General features: G+C 41.5%; 1 protein-coding gene across 1 annotated transcript in view; it reads left to right on the forward strand.

Moving 5' to 3' along the window:
• Window positions 1-6,883: 6,883 nt before the first annotated feature.
• LOC110513998 (nuclear GTPase SLIP-GC-like) overlaps window positions 6,884-17,889 on the forward strand; it is a 36,593-nt gene continuing 25,587 nt past the window's right edge. The window contains exons 1-7 of the mRNA XM_036939064.1: window positions 6,884-7,026; window positions 11,690-11,727; window positions 11,911-12,018; window positions 12,265-12,370; window positions 13,011-13,233; window positions 13,767-13,988; window positions 14,188-14,403. Coding sequence (XP_036794959.1) covers window positions 11,715-11,727; window positions 11,911-12,018; window positions 12,265-12,370; window positions 13,011-13,233; window positions 13,767-13,988; window positions 14,188-14,403 — 888 coding nt within the window. The 5' untranslated portion in view covers window positions 6,884-7,026; window positions 11,690-11,714. The remainder of the gene's footprint in view (window positions 7,027-11,689; window positions 11,728-11,910; window positions 12,019-12,264; window positions 12,371-13,010; window positions 13,234-13,766; window positions 13,989-14,187; window positions 14,404-17,889) is intronic.

Here is a 17,889-nt window from a genome sequence, read left to right on the forward strand (position 1 = left end):
TTGTAGGTGATCAGGCCTACTGCTGTTGTGTCATCAGCAAACTTGATGCCTGGCCATGCAGTCATGAGTGAACAGGGAGTACAGGAGGGGACTGAGCAAGCACTCCTAAAGGGCCCCCGTGTTGAGGATCAGCGTGGCGGGAGTGTTGTTACCTACCCTTACCACCTGTGGTTGGCCCGTCAGGAAGTTTAGGATCCAGTTGCAGAGGGAGGTGTTTGACCACAGGACACTTCTTTGATTAGAGGTTAGTTTGTTTAATAAAGATTGCAACCTGGAGTATACACTTACAGTAATTTGCAAGCTAGACACTCAGTACAAAATATGATGTTTTCCCTTTTTATCCCCTACTGAGGATCACCCCGCCCAGGGTGATGTCCCTTAACTTGAATACCATATAAGCTCATAATTAGTAGTTGCTAATAGAAAGATGTCTCTGCTAGGCGGAGTTCAGCTTATTGTTATTTGCAGTTAGTTAGTTTCTTCCTCCTATATCTACCATGTGCTAGCAGAAGTAAGACTGAAACGTAGTATCAACAGGAACTGAAAGTATAGTTTCAACACACACACAGGGTTCAATTCTTGGGCCGACTCTCTTCTCTGTATACATCAATGTTGTCGCTCTTGCTGCTGGTGATTCTCTGATCCACCTTTACGCAGACGACACCATTCTGTATACTTCTGGCCCTTCTTTGGATACTGTGTTAACTAACCTCCCGACGAGCTTCAGTGCCATACAACTCTCATTCCGTGGCCTCCAACTGCTCTTAAATGCAAGTAAAACTAAATGCATGCTCTTCAACCGATCACTGCCAGCACCTGCCCGCCCGTCCAACATCACTACCCTGGACGGTTCTGACTTAGAATACGTGGACAACTACAAATACCTAGGTGTCTGGTTAGACTGTAAACTCTTCTTCCAGACTCACATTAAGCATCTCCAATCCAAAATTAAATCTAGAATCGGCTTCCTATTTCGCAACAAAGCATCCTTCACTCATGCTGCCAAACATACCCTCGTAAAACTGACATTCCTACCTATCCTCAACTTCGGCAATGTAATTTATAAAATAGCCTCCAACACTCTACTCAACAAATTGGATGCAGTCTATCACAGTGCCATCCATTTTGTCACCAAAGCCCCATATACTACCCACCACTGCAACCTGTACACTCTCGTTGGCTGGTCCTCGCTTCATACTCTTCGCCAAACCCACTGGCTCCAGGTCATCTACAAGTCTCTACTATGTAAAGCCCCACCTTATCTCAGCTCACTGGTCACCATAGCAGCACCCATCTGTAGCACGCGCTCCAGCAGGTATATCTCACTGATCACCCCCAAAGCCAATTCCTCCTATGGCCGCCTTTCCTTCAAGTTCTCTGCTGCCAATGACTGGAACGAACTGCAAAAATCACTGAAGCTGGAGACTCATATCTCCCTCACTAGCTTTAAGCACCAGCTGTCAGAGCAGCTCTCAGATCACTGCACCTGTACATAGCCCATCTGTAAACAGCCCATCCAACTACCTCATCCCCATACTGTATTTTTTTAAAAGCACCCCAGTATCTCTACTTGCACATTCGTCTTCTGCACATATACCATTCCAGTGTTTAATTGCTATATTGTAATTACTTTGCTACCATGGTCTATTTATTGCCTTACCTCTCTTATCCTACCTCATTTGCACATGCTGTATATAGATTTTTCTACTGTATTATTGATTGTATGTCTGTTTATTCCATGTGTAACTCTGTGTTGTTGTATGTGTCTAACTGCTTTGCTTTATCTTGGCCAGGTCGCAGTTGCAAAGGAGACTGAGACTTGTTCTCAACTGGCCTACCTGGTTAAATAAAGGTGAAATAAAATAAAAATAAAATGCTTCTTTGCAGATGTCTCTGAGGAATATGAAGAGATGAAGAAGTGCTACGAGAATTTGCCCAGCAGCACCAATGCAGCAACAACAACTGCCTGATCAAGATAAAGTATATCTAAGTGCACAGCCATTCGGTGATTTGCAGTCTAATTAGATAATCATAAAGAATGTTTTGGTTTTTTGTCTCAATGTATTTTCTCTTCTCTGTCACAGCCTATTTGATATGCACCTTTAACTAACCCAACAGTACAATGACTTCATGTTTAATATTAGTAATGTAAAGGTTATGGGTAGAAGTTACTGGATAATGATAAACACTAGGATAAATGTTTGGATCAGCATGTTATACTGTATACATACATACACTACATGACCAAAAGTATGTGGACACCTGCTCATCGAACATCTCATTCCAAAATAATAGGCATTAATATGGAGTTCGTCCCCCTTTGCTCCGATAACAGCCACCACTCTTCTGGGAAGGCTTTGTTGGAACATTGTTGGTGGGACTTGCTTCCATTCAGCCACAAGAGCATTAATGATGTCAGGGACTGATGTTGGGCGATTAGACCTGGCTCTCAGTCGGTGTTCCAATTCATCCCAAAGGTGTTCGATGGGGTTGAGGTCAGAGCTTTGTGCAGGCCAGTCAAGTTGGAAGCCACACCGATCTTGACAAACCATTTCTGAACCCCACTTGTGCACAGGGGCATTGTCATACTGAAACAGGAAAGGGCCTTCCCCAAACTTTTGCCACAAAGTTGGAAACACAGAATCATCTAGAATGTCATTGTATGCTGTAGCATTAAGATTTCCCTTCACTGGAACTAAGGGGCATGCCCGAACCATGAAAAACAGCCAGAGAGCGTTTCCACTGCTCCAGAGTCCAATGGTGTGAGCTTTACACCACCCCAGCCGACGCTTGGCATTGCGCAAAGGTGATCTTAGGCTTGTGTGCGGCTACTCTGCCATGGAAACCCATTTCATGAAGCTCCCAACGAACAGTTCTTGTGGTGACGTTGCTTCCAGCAGCAGATTGGAACTGTGTAGTGAGTGTTGCAACCGAGGACAGATTACTTTTACACGTTACGCACTTCAGCACTCGGCGGTCCAGTGCTGTGAGCTTGTGTGGCCTACCACTTCCCGGCTGAACCGTTGTTGCTCCTAGACGTTTCCACTATAACAGCACTTAAATTACGAACTGACTTGTTGGAACGGTGTCATCCTATAACAGTGCCACATTGAAAGTGACTGAGCTCTTCAGTAAGGCCATTCAACTGCCAATGTTTCTCAATGGAATTTGCATGGCTATGATTTTATGTTTTTTTCCTTTCATCTTATCTGTTTAACTACAGAATGAAGAAACGTTCTATTTAATATATACAGTGGTATAGTGCTGGATGATGGCGCCGGAGGGGAGGCAGTCTTATCGGCTCTTAAACCATGCTAATTTGTTCGTTTTTTTGCATTGTTCGTAACTTGTTTTGTACATAATGTTGCCGCTACCATCTCTTACGACAGAAAATAACTGTGATTACTCAACTCAAATTGGACGAGGAGTTCTTCTTCAATGAGTCGGACGCGAGGAATATACTACAGACACCTAACCATGCCCAGATCCCCGTGATACGCTTGAGAAGGAAAAATACATTTTGTGGAAAGAGATCTGGGTGCCTTGTGAGGATCAGGCGACGAGTGGCTAATCTGTCCTTGCCTTCCATCCTGCTAGCTGACGTTCAATCGCTGGAAAAGAAATGGGACAAACTGAAAGCACGTATATCCTACTAACGAGACATTAAAAACTGTAATATCTTATGTTCCACCAACTTGTGGCTGACCGACAACATTAAGAATATACAGCTGGCGGGTTATACACTCCATCAGCAGGACAGAACAGCGGCCTCTGGTAAGACACAGGGCGGGGGCCTATGCATACATGTAAACAGTAGCAAGATGTCTAAGGAAGTCTCAAGGTTTTGCTCCCCTGAGGTAGAGTATCTCATGATAAACTGTAGACCACACTACCTAGAGAGTTTCCATCTGTATTCTTCATAGCTATCTACATACCACCACAGACCGACGCTGGCACTAAAACCTCAATGAGCTGTATTCCGCAATAAACTAACAGGAATTACACTCATCCAGAGGCGGCGCTCCCAGTGGCCGTGAACTTAAATGCAGGGAAACTTAAATCAGTTTTACCTCATTTCTATCAGCATGTTAAACATGCAACCAGGGGGAAGCATTTTTTACACCACCTATACTCCACACACAGAGACAAGTACAAAGCTCTCCCTTGCCCTCCATTTGGCAAATCTGACCAGAACTCTATCCTCCTGATTCCTGCTTACAAGAAAAATATTAAGCAGGAAGCATTATTGACTCTGTCAATAAAAAAGTGATCAGATGAAGCAGATGCTAAGCTACAGGACTGTTTTGCTAGCACAGACTGGAATATATTCCGTGATTCCTCCGATGGCATTGAGGAGTACACTACATCAGTCATTGGCTTCATCAATAAGTGCATCGATTACGTCGTCCCCACAGTGACGAGACGTACATACCCCAACCAGAAGCCATGGATTACAGGCAACAGCCGCACTGAGCTAAAGGCTAGAAAGCTTATATGAAATCCCCCGGAAGCTTATATGAAATCCCACTATGCCCTCCGACAAACCATCAAACAGGCAAAGCATCAATAAAGGACTAAGATCGAATCGAACTACACTGGCTCCGACGCTTGTCGGATGTGGCAGGGCTTGAAAATCATTACAGACAACAAAGGGAAGCACAGCCAAGTGCTGCCCAGTGACACAAGCCTACCAGACAAGCTAAACTACTTCTATGCTCGCTAAGGCCTCGGTTGCCTGTAATCTGGGGCGGCAGGTAGCGGTTAGAGCAGGTAGTGGTTAGAGCATTGGGCCAGTAACCGAAACGTTGCTAGATCGAATCCCCAAGCAGACAATGTAAAAATCTGTAATTCTGCCCCTGAACAAGGCAGTTAACTCACTGTTCCTAGGCTGTCATTGTAAGTAAGAATATGTTCTTTACTGACTTGCCTAGTTAAATACAGGTTCAATAAAACATTAGAAGGCAAATAACACTGAAATATGCATGAGAGCACCAGGTTTTTTGGAAGACTGTGTGATCACGCTCTCCACAGCCGATGTGGGAAAGATATTTAAACAGATCAACATTCACAAGGCTGCAGAGATTACCAGATGGATTACCAGGATGTGTACTGCGAGCATGCGCTGACCAACTGGCAAGTGTCTTCACTGACATTTTCAACATCTTCATGTCCAAGTCTGTAATACCAACATGTTTTAAGCAGACCAGCATAGTCCCTGTGCCCAAGAACACTAAAATAACCTGCCTAAATGATTACTGACCAATAGCACTCACGTCTGTAGCCATGAAGTGCTTTGAAAAGCTGGTCATAGCTCACATCAACACCATTATCCCAGAAACCCTAAACCCACTCCAATTTGCATACTGCACTAACAGATCCACAGATGATGCAATCTCTATTGCACTCCACACTCCCCTTTCGCACCTGGACAAAAGGAACACCTATGTGAGAATGGTATTCATTGACTACAGCTCCGGGTTCAACACCATAGTGACCTCAAAGCTCATCAATAAGCTAAGGACACTGGGACTAAACACCTTCCGCTGCAACTGGATCCTGGACTTCCTGACGGGCCGCACCCAGATTGTAATTGTAGGTAACAACACATCTGTCTCGCTGATCCTCAACACGGGGGCCCTTCAAGGGTGCGTACTCAGTCCCCTCCTGTACTCCCCGTCCACTCATGACTGCACTATCAGGCACGACTTCAACACCATCATTAAGTTTGCCGATGACACAACAGTGGTAGGCCTGATCCCTGACAACGATGAGACAGCCTATAGGAAGGAGGTCATTATTACACCACTACATATCCACAATTCAAAATGTCTAATACCACTTTACAACAATATCACAATGTGTGCGTATGCATGTGTCTGTACGTTTGTTTGACTCTTCACAGTCCCTGCTGTTCCATGAGGTGAATTATTTACCTGTTTAGAAAAGTGACTAGGCAATCAGGATATAAAATAAAAAGAGTAGCAGCAATGTATGTGAAGAGTGTGTGTGTGTGTGTGTGTGTTTGTGTGTGTGTGTATGTGTGTGTGTGGAGTCAGTATGCATGTGTGTGTATTGTCATGATGCTGGCCTGGGGGTAGGTTTATGACAGTCATAAATACGCCCTCCCCCCTTTTCCTCTCTCTACCCTACTGACACAAACTAATACAAACTAATATAAACTGACACATGTCAAATTCGTGATGGTAAATGCCCATTGAAGCATTTTGCAAATGGACAGCCGTGCGCCTGGTGATTGAAACGGGTTACCAAGAGCACATTTTCAAAATGTTTTTTTTTTTAATGCCTATGGGGTTGCAAGGGGTCCACAGTTGGGTAGGGAGCACCCCATCCAAAAGGGGGCGCCCCTGGTCATTTTGGATGTTTTTAAAAAAATCGTCAAAAAACGACAGCGTCCCACTTATGTCTCATCATACATGACAAATAGACCTTCTAGGTTGATTCAGGGCTAAACATATGAATAACCCCTATGATGTAACTGGAATGATGAGATAGATGTTCTTCTTCTATGTTTTTGTTTTATTTTTATTATTTCACTGCCATACTGTGTTTGATCTTGTCTAGCCATCTTGTCTCAAGAGGACCACAATGGAAATAAGTCCCAGACTTCATTGTGTGTTGTCCTTGATGATTTTATTCATGTGCATGTACGGCTTTTTCAAGTTTAATGTGTGCTTGTTTTTTTTAAATGGTCAAATTAATAAACTAAACTAAAAATAATAATGCAAAAGGTAATGCAAAATACTGCAAAAAGTTGTTTCATTATCCCCCAGCCTTTGCTTCAGGGAAGGACACACTTGATTTTGCAGAATCGAGAGTGAAAGTAAAAAGTGGTCAACCCACATGTCTGTGCCTGTGTGTGAGAGTGAGTGAGAAAGTGACAGAGCGAGTGAGAGAGAGAAAAAGAGAAAGAGATAGAGAGTCTTAGTCAGTTTAGCAGGCAAAACAGCAGAACGCCATGAAGGATTGACGAAGATAGGCATCATTTCTTGAGCACCTTTTTTCAATGTAAGAATATAATCTATTTTTATTTCCATGTTCAATGTGTTATACTTTCATCTGTACTTTGACATACAAACCAACAAACCATCGGACGGTCAGACAGTACACCGCCACGCCTGAAACCACAGCTAAGATCTCTCTTGTTCTCTTTTTCTCTTTCTCTTCCCTCTATCGTTCCAGTGCTTTACCCTGCAACATACTTTCTATTTTTCAAATGCACTTCTCCTTGAAGTTCATTAGAGCTGGACTATTATTGCCCTGCCAGAAGTATTTGGGTGGACATTTGAGTTAAAAGGTTGTGTATTTTTATTTGAACTGTATTGAGGTGGGGTGAACTAATGACATGTGGCCAAGAAGATTGTGGACATTGTTAAGGCCCTTGTTGTGCTTATGAACACCCACCCACCTTGGGGCTGCGGGGTAGCCTAGTGGTTAGATCGTTGGACTAGTAACTGAAAAGGTGATATGGTGTGTATTCTCTTTTCTCTCCACTGGCTATATGGTAAACAGGCTACACTCTAGGCAGTCTCTTCTGCTGATGTGTGTGGGTCTGGTAGTGGTACCAGTGGTCTGGTAGTGGTACTCTCTATTCTACTCTTTTCCTTTCGGCATGGTTAATACCTGCCTGGCGCCCGAACAAAATCTGTATCTTTACCCCTCTCTAATAAATACCGCTACAAGCTGACATAACCTGCCATGATATGGTCATAGCACTGTCATGGCCCATATATTTACACCTGTAGGGAAATATATTGCATTATTTTATGGCTGGTTATGACACCTGCCTAAGAGTGTCAAAACCCACATTCACTCAAATTAAAAATGTTCCCTGCCAAGAAGTTTCCTTTTGTTTGAAAGTTTGTTTCTTAAATGCTTTGTTGATTGTTGTAATGAATTCTTTACAGTCATGTTTTTTTTCATCATATTTTAAAAAACTGGTAGAAAATACATTTTATGAAAAAACTGGTAGAAAATACACTATACTTTACTTGTTTGACATCAATGTGTGAGCAATTACAATTATGTTTTAATATGGTAAATAAAATAAAAAGTATAGAACATAAACATACTGTTGACACGTAGGCTATGGTGTAATGGAATGATTTGCCATGTGTGGTAGGTTTTGTGGGTTTTGACACTCTTATGTAGGAGTCATATCAAACCATAAAATAACAATATATGTCACAACAGGTCTAAATATATGTGGAATGACAGTGGTATGTCCATATTTTAACAGGTTTTGACAAGTTATGTCAGTTGTTATGACAAACTATGGCATGGTTATGACTGTGTCGTGACGTGTTATGACACTTGGTCTCAAGTACCGTAATTTCTGGACAATTAAGCGCACCTGAATATAAACCACACCCACTGAATTAAAAAAATATATGTATTTTGTACATAAATAAGCCGCACATGTCTATAACCCGCCGGTGCCTACTGGTACATTGAAACAAATGAACTTTACACAGCCTTTAAACGAAAGACGGCTTGTAACAAAAATAAATAGGCTTTTAAACAAAACACGGCTTGTTACAATGGACGCTCCGCTATCTTTACATCAGTGAATTTGCGGAAGTTTGATACTTTTTCCTCGTAGTCGGGAGGGAGCTGCTGACACAGACTCGTCCGTACCCTGATGGACAGGCCTTTACGTCTCATAAATCTTAGACACCACGATGGTCCACCTCTAAAATCCTCAAACTTCATTGCGGTGGCGATTGTTTTGTCTTTCAGTCGGATCTGCACAGTTGAAACACCTCGGCAGTCTGCTCTCTGTGTGTTGACCCAGTCTTCAAGCTCATTTTCTAGTTCGGGCCATCTGCTTTTCTTCCCTCTGAAAGCTTTTGTTGTCTTTTTGCACTGAGTCAGTTCCTCACGCTGCTGTTTCCAACGTCTTATCATCGACTCATTAAGGCCAAGCTCCAGTGCAGCAACTCTATTTCCTTTTCCAACAGCCAGATCGATCGCCTTCAACTTGAAAGCTGCATCATATGCATTTCTCTGTGTCTTTGCCATGATGAGGGTGACAAAATGACTACTGTAATCAGAATGATGGGAAGTTTGAGTGCGCTCGATTTACGTAACATTAGGTGACGGTGCTCAGTTTTTTGGCGGCATGAATCTTGTGAAAGCGGGAAAAATCCATAAATTAGCCGGGTCATTGTATAAACCGAGAGGTTCAAAGCGTGGGAAAAAAGTAGCGGCTTATAGTCCGGAAATTACGGTAAAGTGCTACCAAGCGTATTTTTTTATTACACCCCTGTTAGTGAGCGTTTCTCCTTTGCCAAGATAATCCATCCACCTGACATGTGTGGCATATCAAGAAGCTAATTAAACCCCTCAGAGTCTATTGATCCACTGGTGCATCAATCTAAGTAACATCTGTTGTGGAAAAACATTGAGTCAAATAATTGCACAGATACGGGAACTTGTAGATTCAATTAGACTTTATCACAATCATAGCAAGCCCTGCCTTTAAAGTATTATGTCTTTACTTTACATATGGAATCCCCTCCCTCTATACTAAAATAACTCCTCTTGACCTTTCTCCACCATTATCTTTACATCTCAGTTCTTGCTTGTTAACGCACATCTGACAGCTGTATAGGTTATAATGGTAGCAGGGCCTTGGTCCTATATGTTCCATTCCTTATATAGCCATTCTGTCTAGGCCGTCAAAATGGAATACATTTTAATTAACAGGTGTTCCTTGTTAAGTTAATTAGTGGAATTTCTTTCCTTAATGTATTTGAGCCAGTCGGTTGTGTTGTGACAAGGAAGGGGTGGTATACAAAATATAGCCCTATTTGGTAAAATACAAAGTCCATATTATGGCAAGAACATCTCAAATAAGCAAAGAGAAACGACAGTTCATCGTTATTTCAAGACATGAAGAGCAGTCAATATGGAACATTTCAAGAATTTTTCAAGTTTCCTCAAGTGCAGTCGCAAAAACCATCAAATGCTATGATGAAACTGGCTTTCATGAGTACCGCCACAGGAAAGGAAGCCCTAGTGTTACCTCTGCTGCAGAGTATAAGTTCAGATTGCAGCCCAAACAAATCCTTCACAGAGTTCAAGTAACCGACACATCTCAACATCAGCTGTTCAGAGGAGACTACGTGAATCAGGCCTGCATGGTCGAATTGCTTCAAAGAAACCACTACTAAAGGACACCAATAATAAGAAGAGATTTGCTTGGGCCAAGAAACACGAGCAGTGGAAATCTGTCCTTTGGTCTGATGAATGCAAATTTGAGATTTTTGGTTCCAACTGCCGTGTCTTTGTGAGACGCAGAGTAGATGAACGGATAATCTCTGCATGTTTGGTTCCCACTGTGAAGCATGGAGGAGGAGGTGTGATAGTGTCACCAGCAAAGCACTCCCACACCGTCTCTGATTTATTTTGAATTCAATGCACACTTAACCAGCATGTCTACCACAGCATTCTGCAGTGATATGCCATCCCATCTGGTTTGAGCTTTGTGGGACTATCATTTGTTTTTCAACAGGACAATGACCCAAAACACACTTCCAGGCTGTGTAAGGTCTATTTGACCAAGAAGGAGAGTGATGGAGTGCTGAATCAGATGACCTGGCCTCCACAATCACCCAACCTCAACCTAATTGAGATGGTTTGGGATGAGTTGGACCACAGAGTGAAGGAAAAGCAGCCAACAAGTGCTCAGCATATGTGGAAATTCCTTCAAGACTGTTGGAAAAGCATTCCTCACGAAGCTGGTTGAGAGAATGCCAAGAGTGTGTAAAGTTGTCATCAAAGCAAAGGGTGGCTACTTGAAGAATTTAAAATATAAAATATATTTTGATTTGTTTAACACTCCATATGTGTCATTTCATAATTTTGATTTTCTTCACTAGTATTCTACAATGTAGAAAATAGTACAAAATAAAGAAAAGCCCTTGACTGAGTCGGCATGTCCAAACTATTGACTGGTACTGTATATTCCCCGAGTTTTCTTATATCTCCTATATATAGGACAGACACTTAAAAAACCCAGATGATTGATGATTTATTTTTCGCCTGTTTTTTCCCCCGTTTATGAATGAGTTATTCAATACGTTTCTACGGGCTATAGTAGAGAAGGCCAAATTCAATATTTTATCAAAATATGTGGCAATACCCCAATACACCACACTAGGTTTGTTTTCTGATCCTAATCCTATGATTGGATGGACAACATGTCAGTTCATATTGCTAAAGCTTTGAATGGTTGGAGGACGTCCTCTGGAAGTGGTCATAATTACCTTGTGGTCTATGGAAGCGGGTAAGGCCTACGAGCATCCTAGGTTTTGTATTGAAGTTAATGTAGCCAGAGGAGGGTGGGGAATAGCTTTCCTCTGGCTACACTATTGTGCTATTCTAGAGTGTGTCATTGATACTACTGTAGACCTTCACTGCAAAACAGCGTGTTATAATCTGGTACTTGATGACGTGAATATATTTAGTATAGTTCTATCTAAAAAGGATAACTCTTTTAACATTACATTTTTTCTGAAAATCACTGAGTAGGATGGTCCTCCTCTAAGGACCCTCCACTGAAATCAGATAATGACTGTTTCCTGTGATAATACGTTTTCTGTGGGATTAGAATTTATTATCTCTGTTTTCATCACTATAATCAGTGAATTTATTTTTTATTTTTCAGTCTAAGCCCCGGACGGTGTCAAATCATGCCTACCCAAGGTACATGAAAGTCTAAGACGCACATTACTTCAGTTGAGGATTAATATGTCTATAATAACTTCTTGTTGTCCAATGTATATTATATTTACATAAATGGTATACAGCCTACCATGAAGGAAATACTGACTTCTTGGACAGATAATGGATCTGCTTGAACATTGAGTGATTGTGATTCTCTCTCAGGCCACAAAAGAGGGTCTGATGACCCCTCTACTTCAAATGATCAGGGCAGGGAAGGTAATAAACGCCTTTGTGCCATAGCAAAGGGAACTGCTGCAACACCTACCCTCGGTAAGATATATTCGTTATAATAGCTACTTTAAGAAATAAACAGTAAACCTGATGTTAAAAATTATACCACAGCGTAATACAATTATAACATTGTAAACTCATTGTTTGTCCACCTCGTGTGTGTGTGTGTGTGTGTGTGTGTGTGTGTGTGTGTGTGTGTGTGTGTGTGTGTGTGTGTGTGTGTGTGTGTGTGTGTGTGTGTGTGTGTGTGTGTGTGTGTGTGTGTGTGTGTGTGTGTGTGTGTAGAGATGGATGTCATCAAAGTGGCCAAAGAGGGCATTGGAAAAGTCCTTAGCGGGCTAGACAAGGTGTCACCTCCATATGCAAACACGGATTTCATTGGTTATTTAAGGTAAGTGTACTTGTATTCTTCAAAAGGTTGGTACATCAATTTTTGCCATTTAAATGAATTATATTGCCATTCATTCTTCAAGAAAATACATACAGTGCCTAGTGAAAGTCTACACACCTCAAAGTTTTCGCATTTTGCTACCTTAAAATGAAATCTAAAAGGTGATTGATTTGTTTTCCTACCGATCTACACAACCTACTCTTATGTTCAAAGTGAAAGGAAAAAATATAGAAAATTCCTCAAGCTCAGTAAATTCAGTTGGGAATCATTGATGGACAACAGTATTCAAATCATGTCTCTGATTTTCAAGCAAATTTAAGTCAGGACTGTTCCGGTGAAAAATTTAACTCTATCCTCAGAACCTTTATTTAGCATACATTGGAGTTAGCCTGCCCCAGAGCAGGTACTGTAAGAACTTTAGGATTCATTGTCATAGAAACATACCTGGCTAAAAGGTGAGCCACAGTGTCAACGGTTATCCCAATTTGAATTCAGAGTTGACCAAAGTTAGCTTGCTAACTCCTCTATTCCACTATGCAGTATACCTCTGCGCTTTCTACTGTTTATGTATAGATAGACCTCAAGTCAATGAATTGCATTTTTAGTGTGACATTGCTTTTCTGTGGTTCACTGTTAACAGGGAAAAAATCTCAGCTTTGGAGGCTGTTATTGACGACAAAGTTGTTGTTGGTGTATTTGGGAGGTCAGGAGCTGGTAAGAGCTCACTGATGAATGCCATTTTGGGGGTGAATACCTTGCTGCCCTCCGGGACTGTTGGTGCATGCACATCAGTCATCATCCAGGTGGAGGCCAATATGACTGACTCCAACTACGTGGCAGAGATTGACTTCATTTCTAAAGAGGTGATTTTAGCAATGTTGATAAACCTCAAGATATAATTTGTGAAATTTTGAAGACCAGTTGAAGTCACTTAGACACCATGTTTTGTCCTGACACCATGCTGATATGATCACATTAACATGTTTGTTATTTAGCTCAGAGCCCCCCCCCCCCCCCCCCCCCCCCCCGGCCTGGATGCACGTTTTGTTTGTTTCCATAGCACTACATAGCTGATTCAATTAATGATTGCTTGAGGATGTGCTGGTTATTTGATTCAGCTGTGTAGTGCTACGGCAAAAAACGAAACGTGCATGCAGGGTTGGACCCAGGACCGAGTTTGGGAAACCTGATTTAGCTGATTTTATTATACAGAGCGACTTACAATTAGTGCATTAATCTTAAGATAGTTAGGTGAGACAACAACATATCACAGTTGAATCAAGTACATTTCCCTCAACAAAGTATTTAGCATTTATTTATTATAATATGAAACATTTGATCCATCATATAAATATATAATATATTCAGTAAAATAATAATGTTTGACTTTTTTTAGGAATGGGAGAAGGAGCTGGAATCACTTTTGAAAATTAAAGAAATGGATGGTGAGGAGAAAGATAAAAGGATGGTGAATATGGCGAACAGTAAAATCCAGGCATTGTACGGAGAAGATGCAGTCGGGAAAAGCTTTGATGAACTGAAGTCACTGGAGTCAGAGACATTCAGCGACATCCCAGAGTTTCTCTCATCAACTAGGAAAATCCTGTCATTTGACACAGTAAGTCATTTTAAGCCTCTTTTATACAGTTTTTTTTTGCTGTCTGAGGTCCAATATGTTCCCATTTGAAAACCCTGAACTTCACAGACATCATGACAAACAACATGAAATGCATAATAGCCATCAATTATTTTAAATATACCAGAAAGTTGTAAAAGGGTCGAGTGTGACTTGAGAATAATATTAAATCATTTGACAGGCCACAAAGTTCTCTACAGAGATCGCCTGCTACATACGAAGCAAAAGAAAGATACATGGGAAACAATCTAAATCATCTCAGATACACTACTGGCCACTTGTGAAGTATGTGACCATCAAGATGCCAAACTCCAAGGATCTTCTGGAACACATTGTGCTGGTGGATCTTCCAGGAACTGGAGACTGCAACAAGGCCAGAGATGAGATGTGGGAATCGGTAATCTTTTACTTTTGTGATCATTTCTGAATGCATTTACAGTAGGTCTCAATTTAATTGAACCTGAAGGTACGCTGTAGTGTGTGGTATTTATTTGGTTTAATCAGAGGATGGTTTTGGTTAAGCCTTCCTTACCAAAAAGTCAATTCTATATTGTATATTGTCAGGGCATGTTTTTCAAAATAAAAGCAAAGAAATGTACCTTCAAAAAGTTTATTTAAAACTAATATTAATTTTCACCAAAAAAATGTTTTATTAACAATTTCATTGTGGATTTTGATTTGTGCTTGGGGTCATTGTCTTGCTGGGATCCACTTGCATCTAAGTTTTAACCTCCTGGCAGAGGCAAACAGGTTTTGGCTAAACTGTCCTGGTACCGGGTAAAGTTCCTGATGCCCTTGACCATAACAAGGGCCCCAGGAACAGTTGAAGTAAAATAGCACCTTAACATCAAAGATCCACCACCAGAGTTTACAGTAGGTATGGAGTTCTTTTTTGCTTATGCAGAACCCCAAAAAGCAAAAAGAAGAAACTATTTATTTTAAGAATACATTTTAGTACTTTTTGCATTCAAGCTAAATTATGCATTTAAGACATGTGTATTTTTTAACCTTAATTTAACTAGGTAAGTCAGTTATGACGGCCTACCAAAAGGCAAAAGACCTGCGGGGACGGGGCTGGGATTTTAAAAAAAAGATAACACAGAAATATAGGACAAAACACACATCTCGACAAGAGAGACAACACAACACTACATAAAGAGAGACTTAAGACGACAACACAGGATTGTAGCAACACAACATGAAAACAACATGGTAGCAACACAACATGGTAGCAGCACAAAACATGGTTCAAGCATTATTGGTCACAGACAACAGCACAAAGGGCAAGAAGGTAGAGACAACAATACATCACGCAAAGCAGCCACAACTGTCAGTAAGAGTGTCCATGATTGAGTCTTTGAATGAAGAGATTGAGATAAAACTGTCCAGTTTGAGTGTTTGTTGCAGCTCGTTCCAGTCGCTAGCTGCAGCGAACTGAAAATATGAGTGACCCAGGGATGTGTGTGCTTCAGGGACCTTTAACAGAATGTGAATGGCAGAACGGGTGTTGTATGTGGAGGATGAGGGCTGCAGTAGATATCTCAGATAGGGGGGAGTGAGGCCTAAGAGGGTTTTATAAATATGCATCAACCAGTGGGTCTTGCGATGGGTATATAGAGATGACCAGATGACAGAGGAGTATAGAGTGTAGTGATGTGTGCTACAGTGCCTTGCGAAAGTATTCGGCCCCCTTGAACTTTGCGACCTTTTGCCACATTTCAGGCTTCAAACATAAAGACATAAAACTGTATTTTTTTGTGAAGAATCAACAACAAGCGGGACACAATCATGAAGTGGAACGACATTTATTGGATATTTCAAACTTTTTTAACAAATCAAAAACTGAAAAATTGGGCGTGCAAAATTACCCTCAGTGAGGTTGGATGGAGAGCATTTGTGAACAGCAGTTTTCAGTTCTTTCCACAGATTCTCGATTGGATTCAGGTCTGGACTTTGACTTGGCCATTCTAACACCTGGATATGTTTATTTTTTAACCATTCCATTGTAGATTTTGCTTTATGTTTTGGATCATTGTCTTGTTGGAAGACAAATCTTCGTCCCAGTCTCAGGTCTTTTGCAGACTCCATCAGGTTTTCTTCCAGAATGGTCCTGTATTTGGCTCCATCCCCATCAATTTTAACCATCTTCCCTGTCCCTGCTGAAGAAAAGCAGGCCCAAACCATGATGCTGCCACCATCATGTTTGACAGTGGGGATGGTGTGTTCAGCTGTGTTGCTTTTACGCCAAACATAACGTTTTGCATTGTTGCCAAAAAGTTCAATTTTGGTTTCATCTGACCAGAGCACAATCTTCCACATGTTTGGTGTGTCTCCCAGGTGGCTTGTGGCAAACTTTAAACAACACTTTTTATGGATATCTTTAAGAAATGGCTCTCTTCTTGCCACTCTTCCATAAAGGCCAGATTTGTGCAATATACGACTGATTGTTGTCCTATGGACAGAGTCTCCCACCTCAGCTGTAGATCTCTGCAGTTCATCCAGAGTGATCATGGGCCTCTTGGCTGCATCTCTGATCAGTCTTCTCCTTGTATGAGCTGAAAGTTTAGAGGGACGGCCAGGTCTTGGTAGATTTGCAGTGGTCTGATACTCCTTCCATTTCAATATTATCGCTTGCACAGTGCTCCTTGGGATGTTTAAAGCTTGGGAAATCTTTTTGTATCCAAATCCGGCTTTAAACTTCTTCACAACAGTATCTCGGACCTGCCTGGTATGTTCCTTGTTCTTCATGATGCTCTCTGCGCTTTTAACGGACCTCTGAGACTATCACAGTGCAGGTGCATTTATACGGAGACTTGATTACACACAGGTGGATTGTATTTATCATCATTAGTCATTTAGGTCAACATTGGATCATTCAGAGATCCTCACTGAACTTCTGGAGAGAGTTTGCTGCACTGAAAGTAAAGGGGCTGAATAATTTTCACGCCCAATTTTTCAGTTTTTGATTTGTTAAAAAAGTTTGAAATATCCAATAAATGTCGTTCCACTTCATGATTGTGCTCCACTTGTTGTTGATTCTTCACAAAAAATACAGTTTTATATCTTTATGTTTGAAGCCTGAAATGTGGCAAAAGGTCGCAAAGTTCAAGGGGGCCGAATACTTTCGCAAGGCACTGTATAAGGAGCATTGGTGGCAAATCTGATGGCCGAATGGTAAAGAACATCTAGTCACTCGAGAGCACCCTTACCTGCAAATCTATAATCTAATTATGTCTCCATAATCTAGCATGGGTAGGATGGTCATCTGAATCAGGGTTAGTTTGGCAGCTGGGGTGAAAGAGGAGCGCTTACGATGTAGGAAACCGAGTCTAGATTTACCTTTAGCCTGCAGCTTTGATATGTGCTGAGAGAAGGACAGTGTACTGTCTAGCCATACCCCCAAGTACTTGTATGAGGTGATTACCTCAAACTCTAAACCCTCAGAGGTAGTAATCACACCTGTGGGGAGAAGGGCATTCTTCTTGCTGAACCACATTACCGTTGTTTTGGAGGTGTACAGAACAAGGTTAAGGGTAGAGAAAGTTTGTTGGACACTAAGAAAGCTTTGATGTAGAGCATTTAACACAAAATCCGGGGAGGGGCCAGCTGAGTATAACACTGTATAATCTGCATATAAATGGATGACAGAGGTTCCTACTGCCTGAGCTATGTTGTTGATGTAAATTGAGAAGAGCGTTGGACCTAGGATTGAGCCTTGGGGTACTCCCTTGGTGACAGGCTGTGGCTGAGACAACAGATTTTCTGACATTATACACTGCACTCTGAGAGAGTGGCCAAACCAGGCCAAAGACCCCTCAGAGACACCAATACTCCTTAGCCGGCCCACAAGAATGGAATTGTCCACTGTATCAAAAGCTTTGTC

The sequence above is a fragment of the Oncorhynchus mykiss genome, chromosome 12, assembly GCF_013265735.2.
Source record: "Oncorhynchus mykiss isolate Arlee chromosome 12, USDA_OmykA_1.1, whole genome shotgun sequence".
Classification (NCBI taxonomy): Eukaryota; Metazoa; Chordata; class Actinopteri; order Salmoniformes; family Salmonidae; genus Oncorhynchus; species Oncorhynchus mykiss.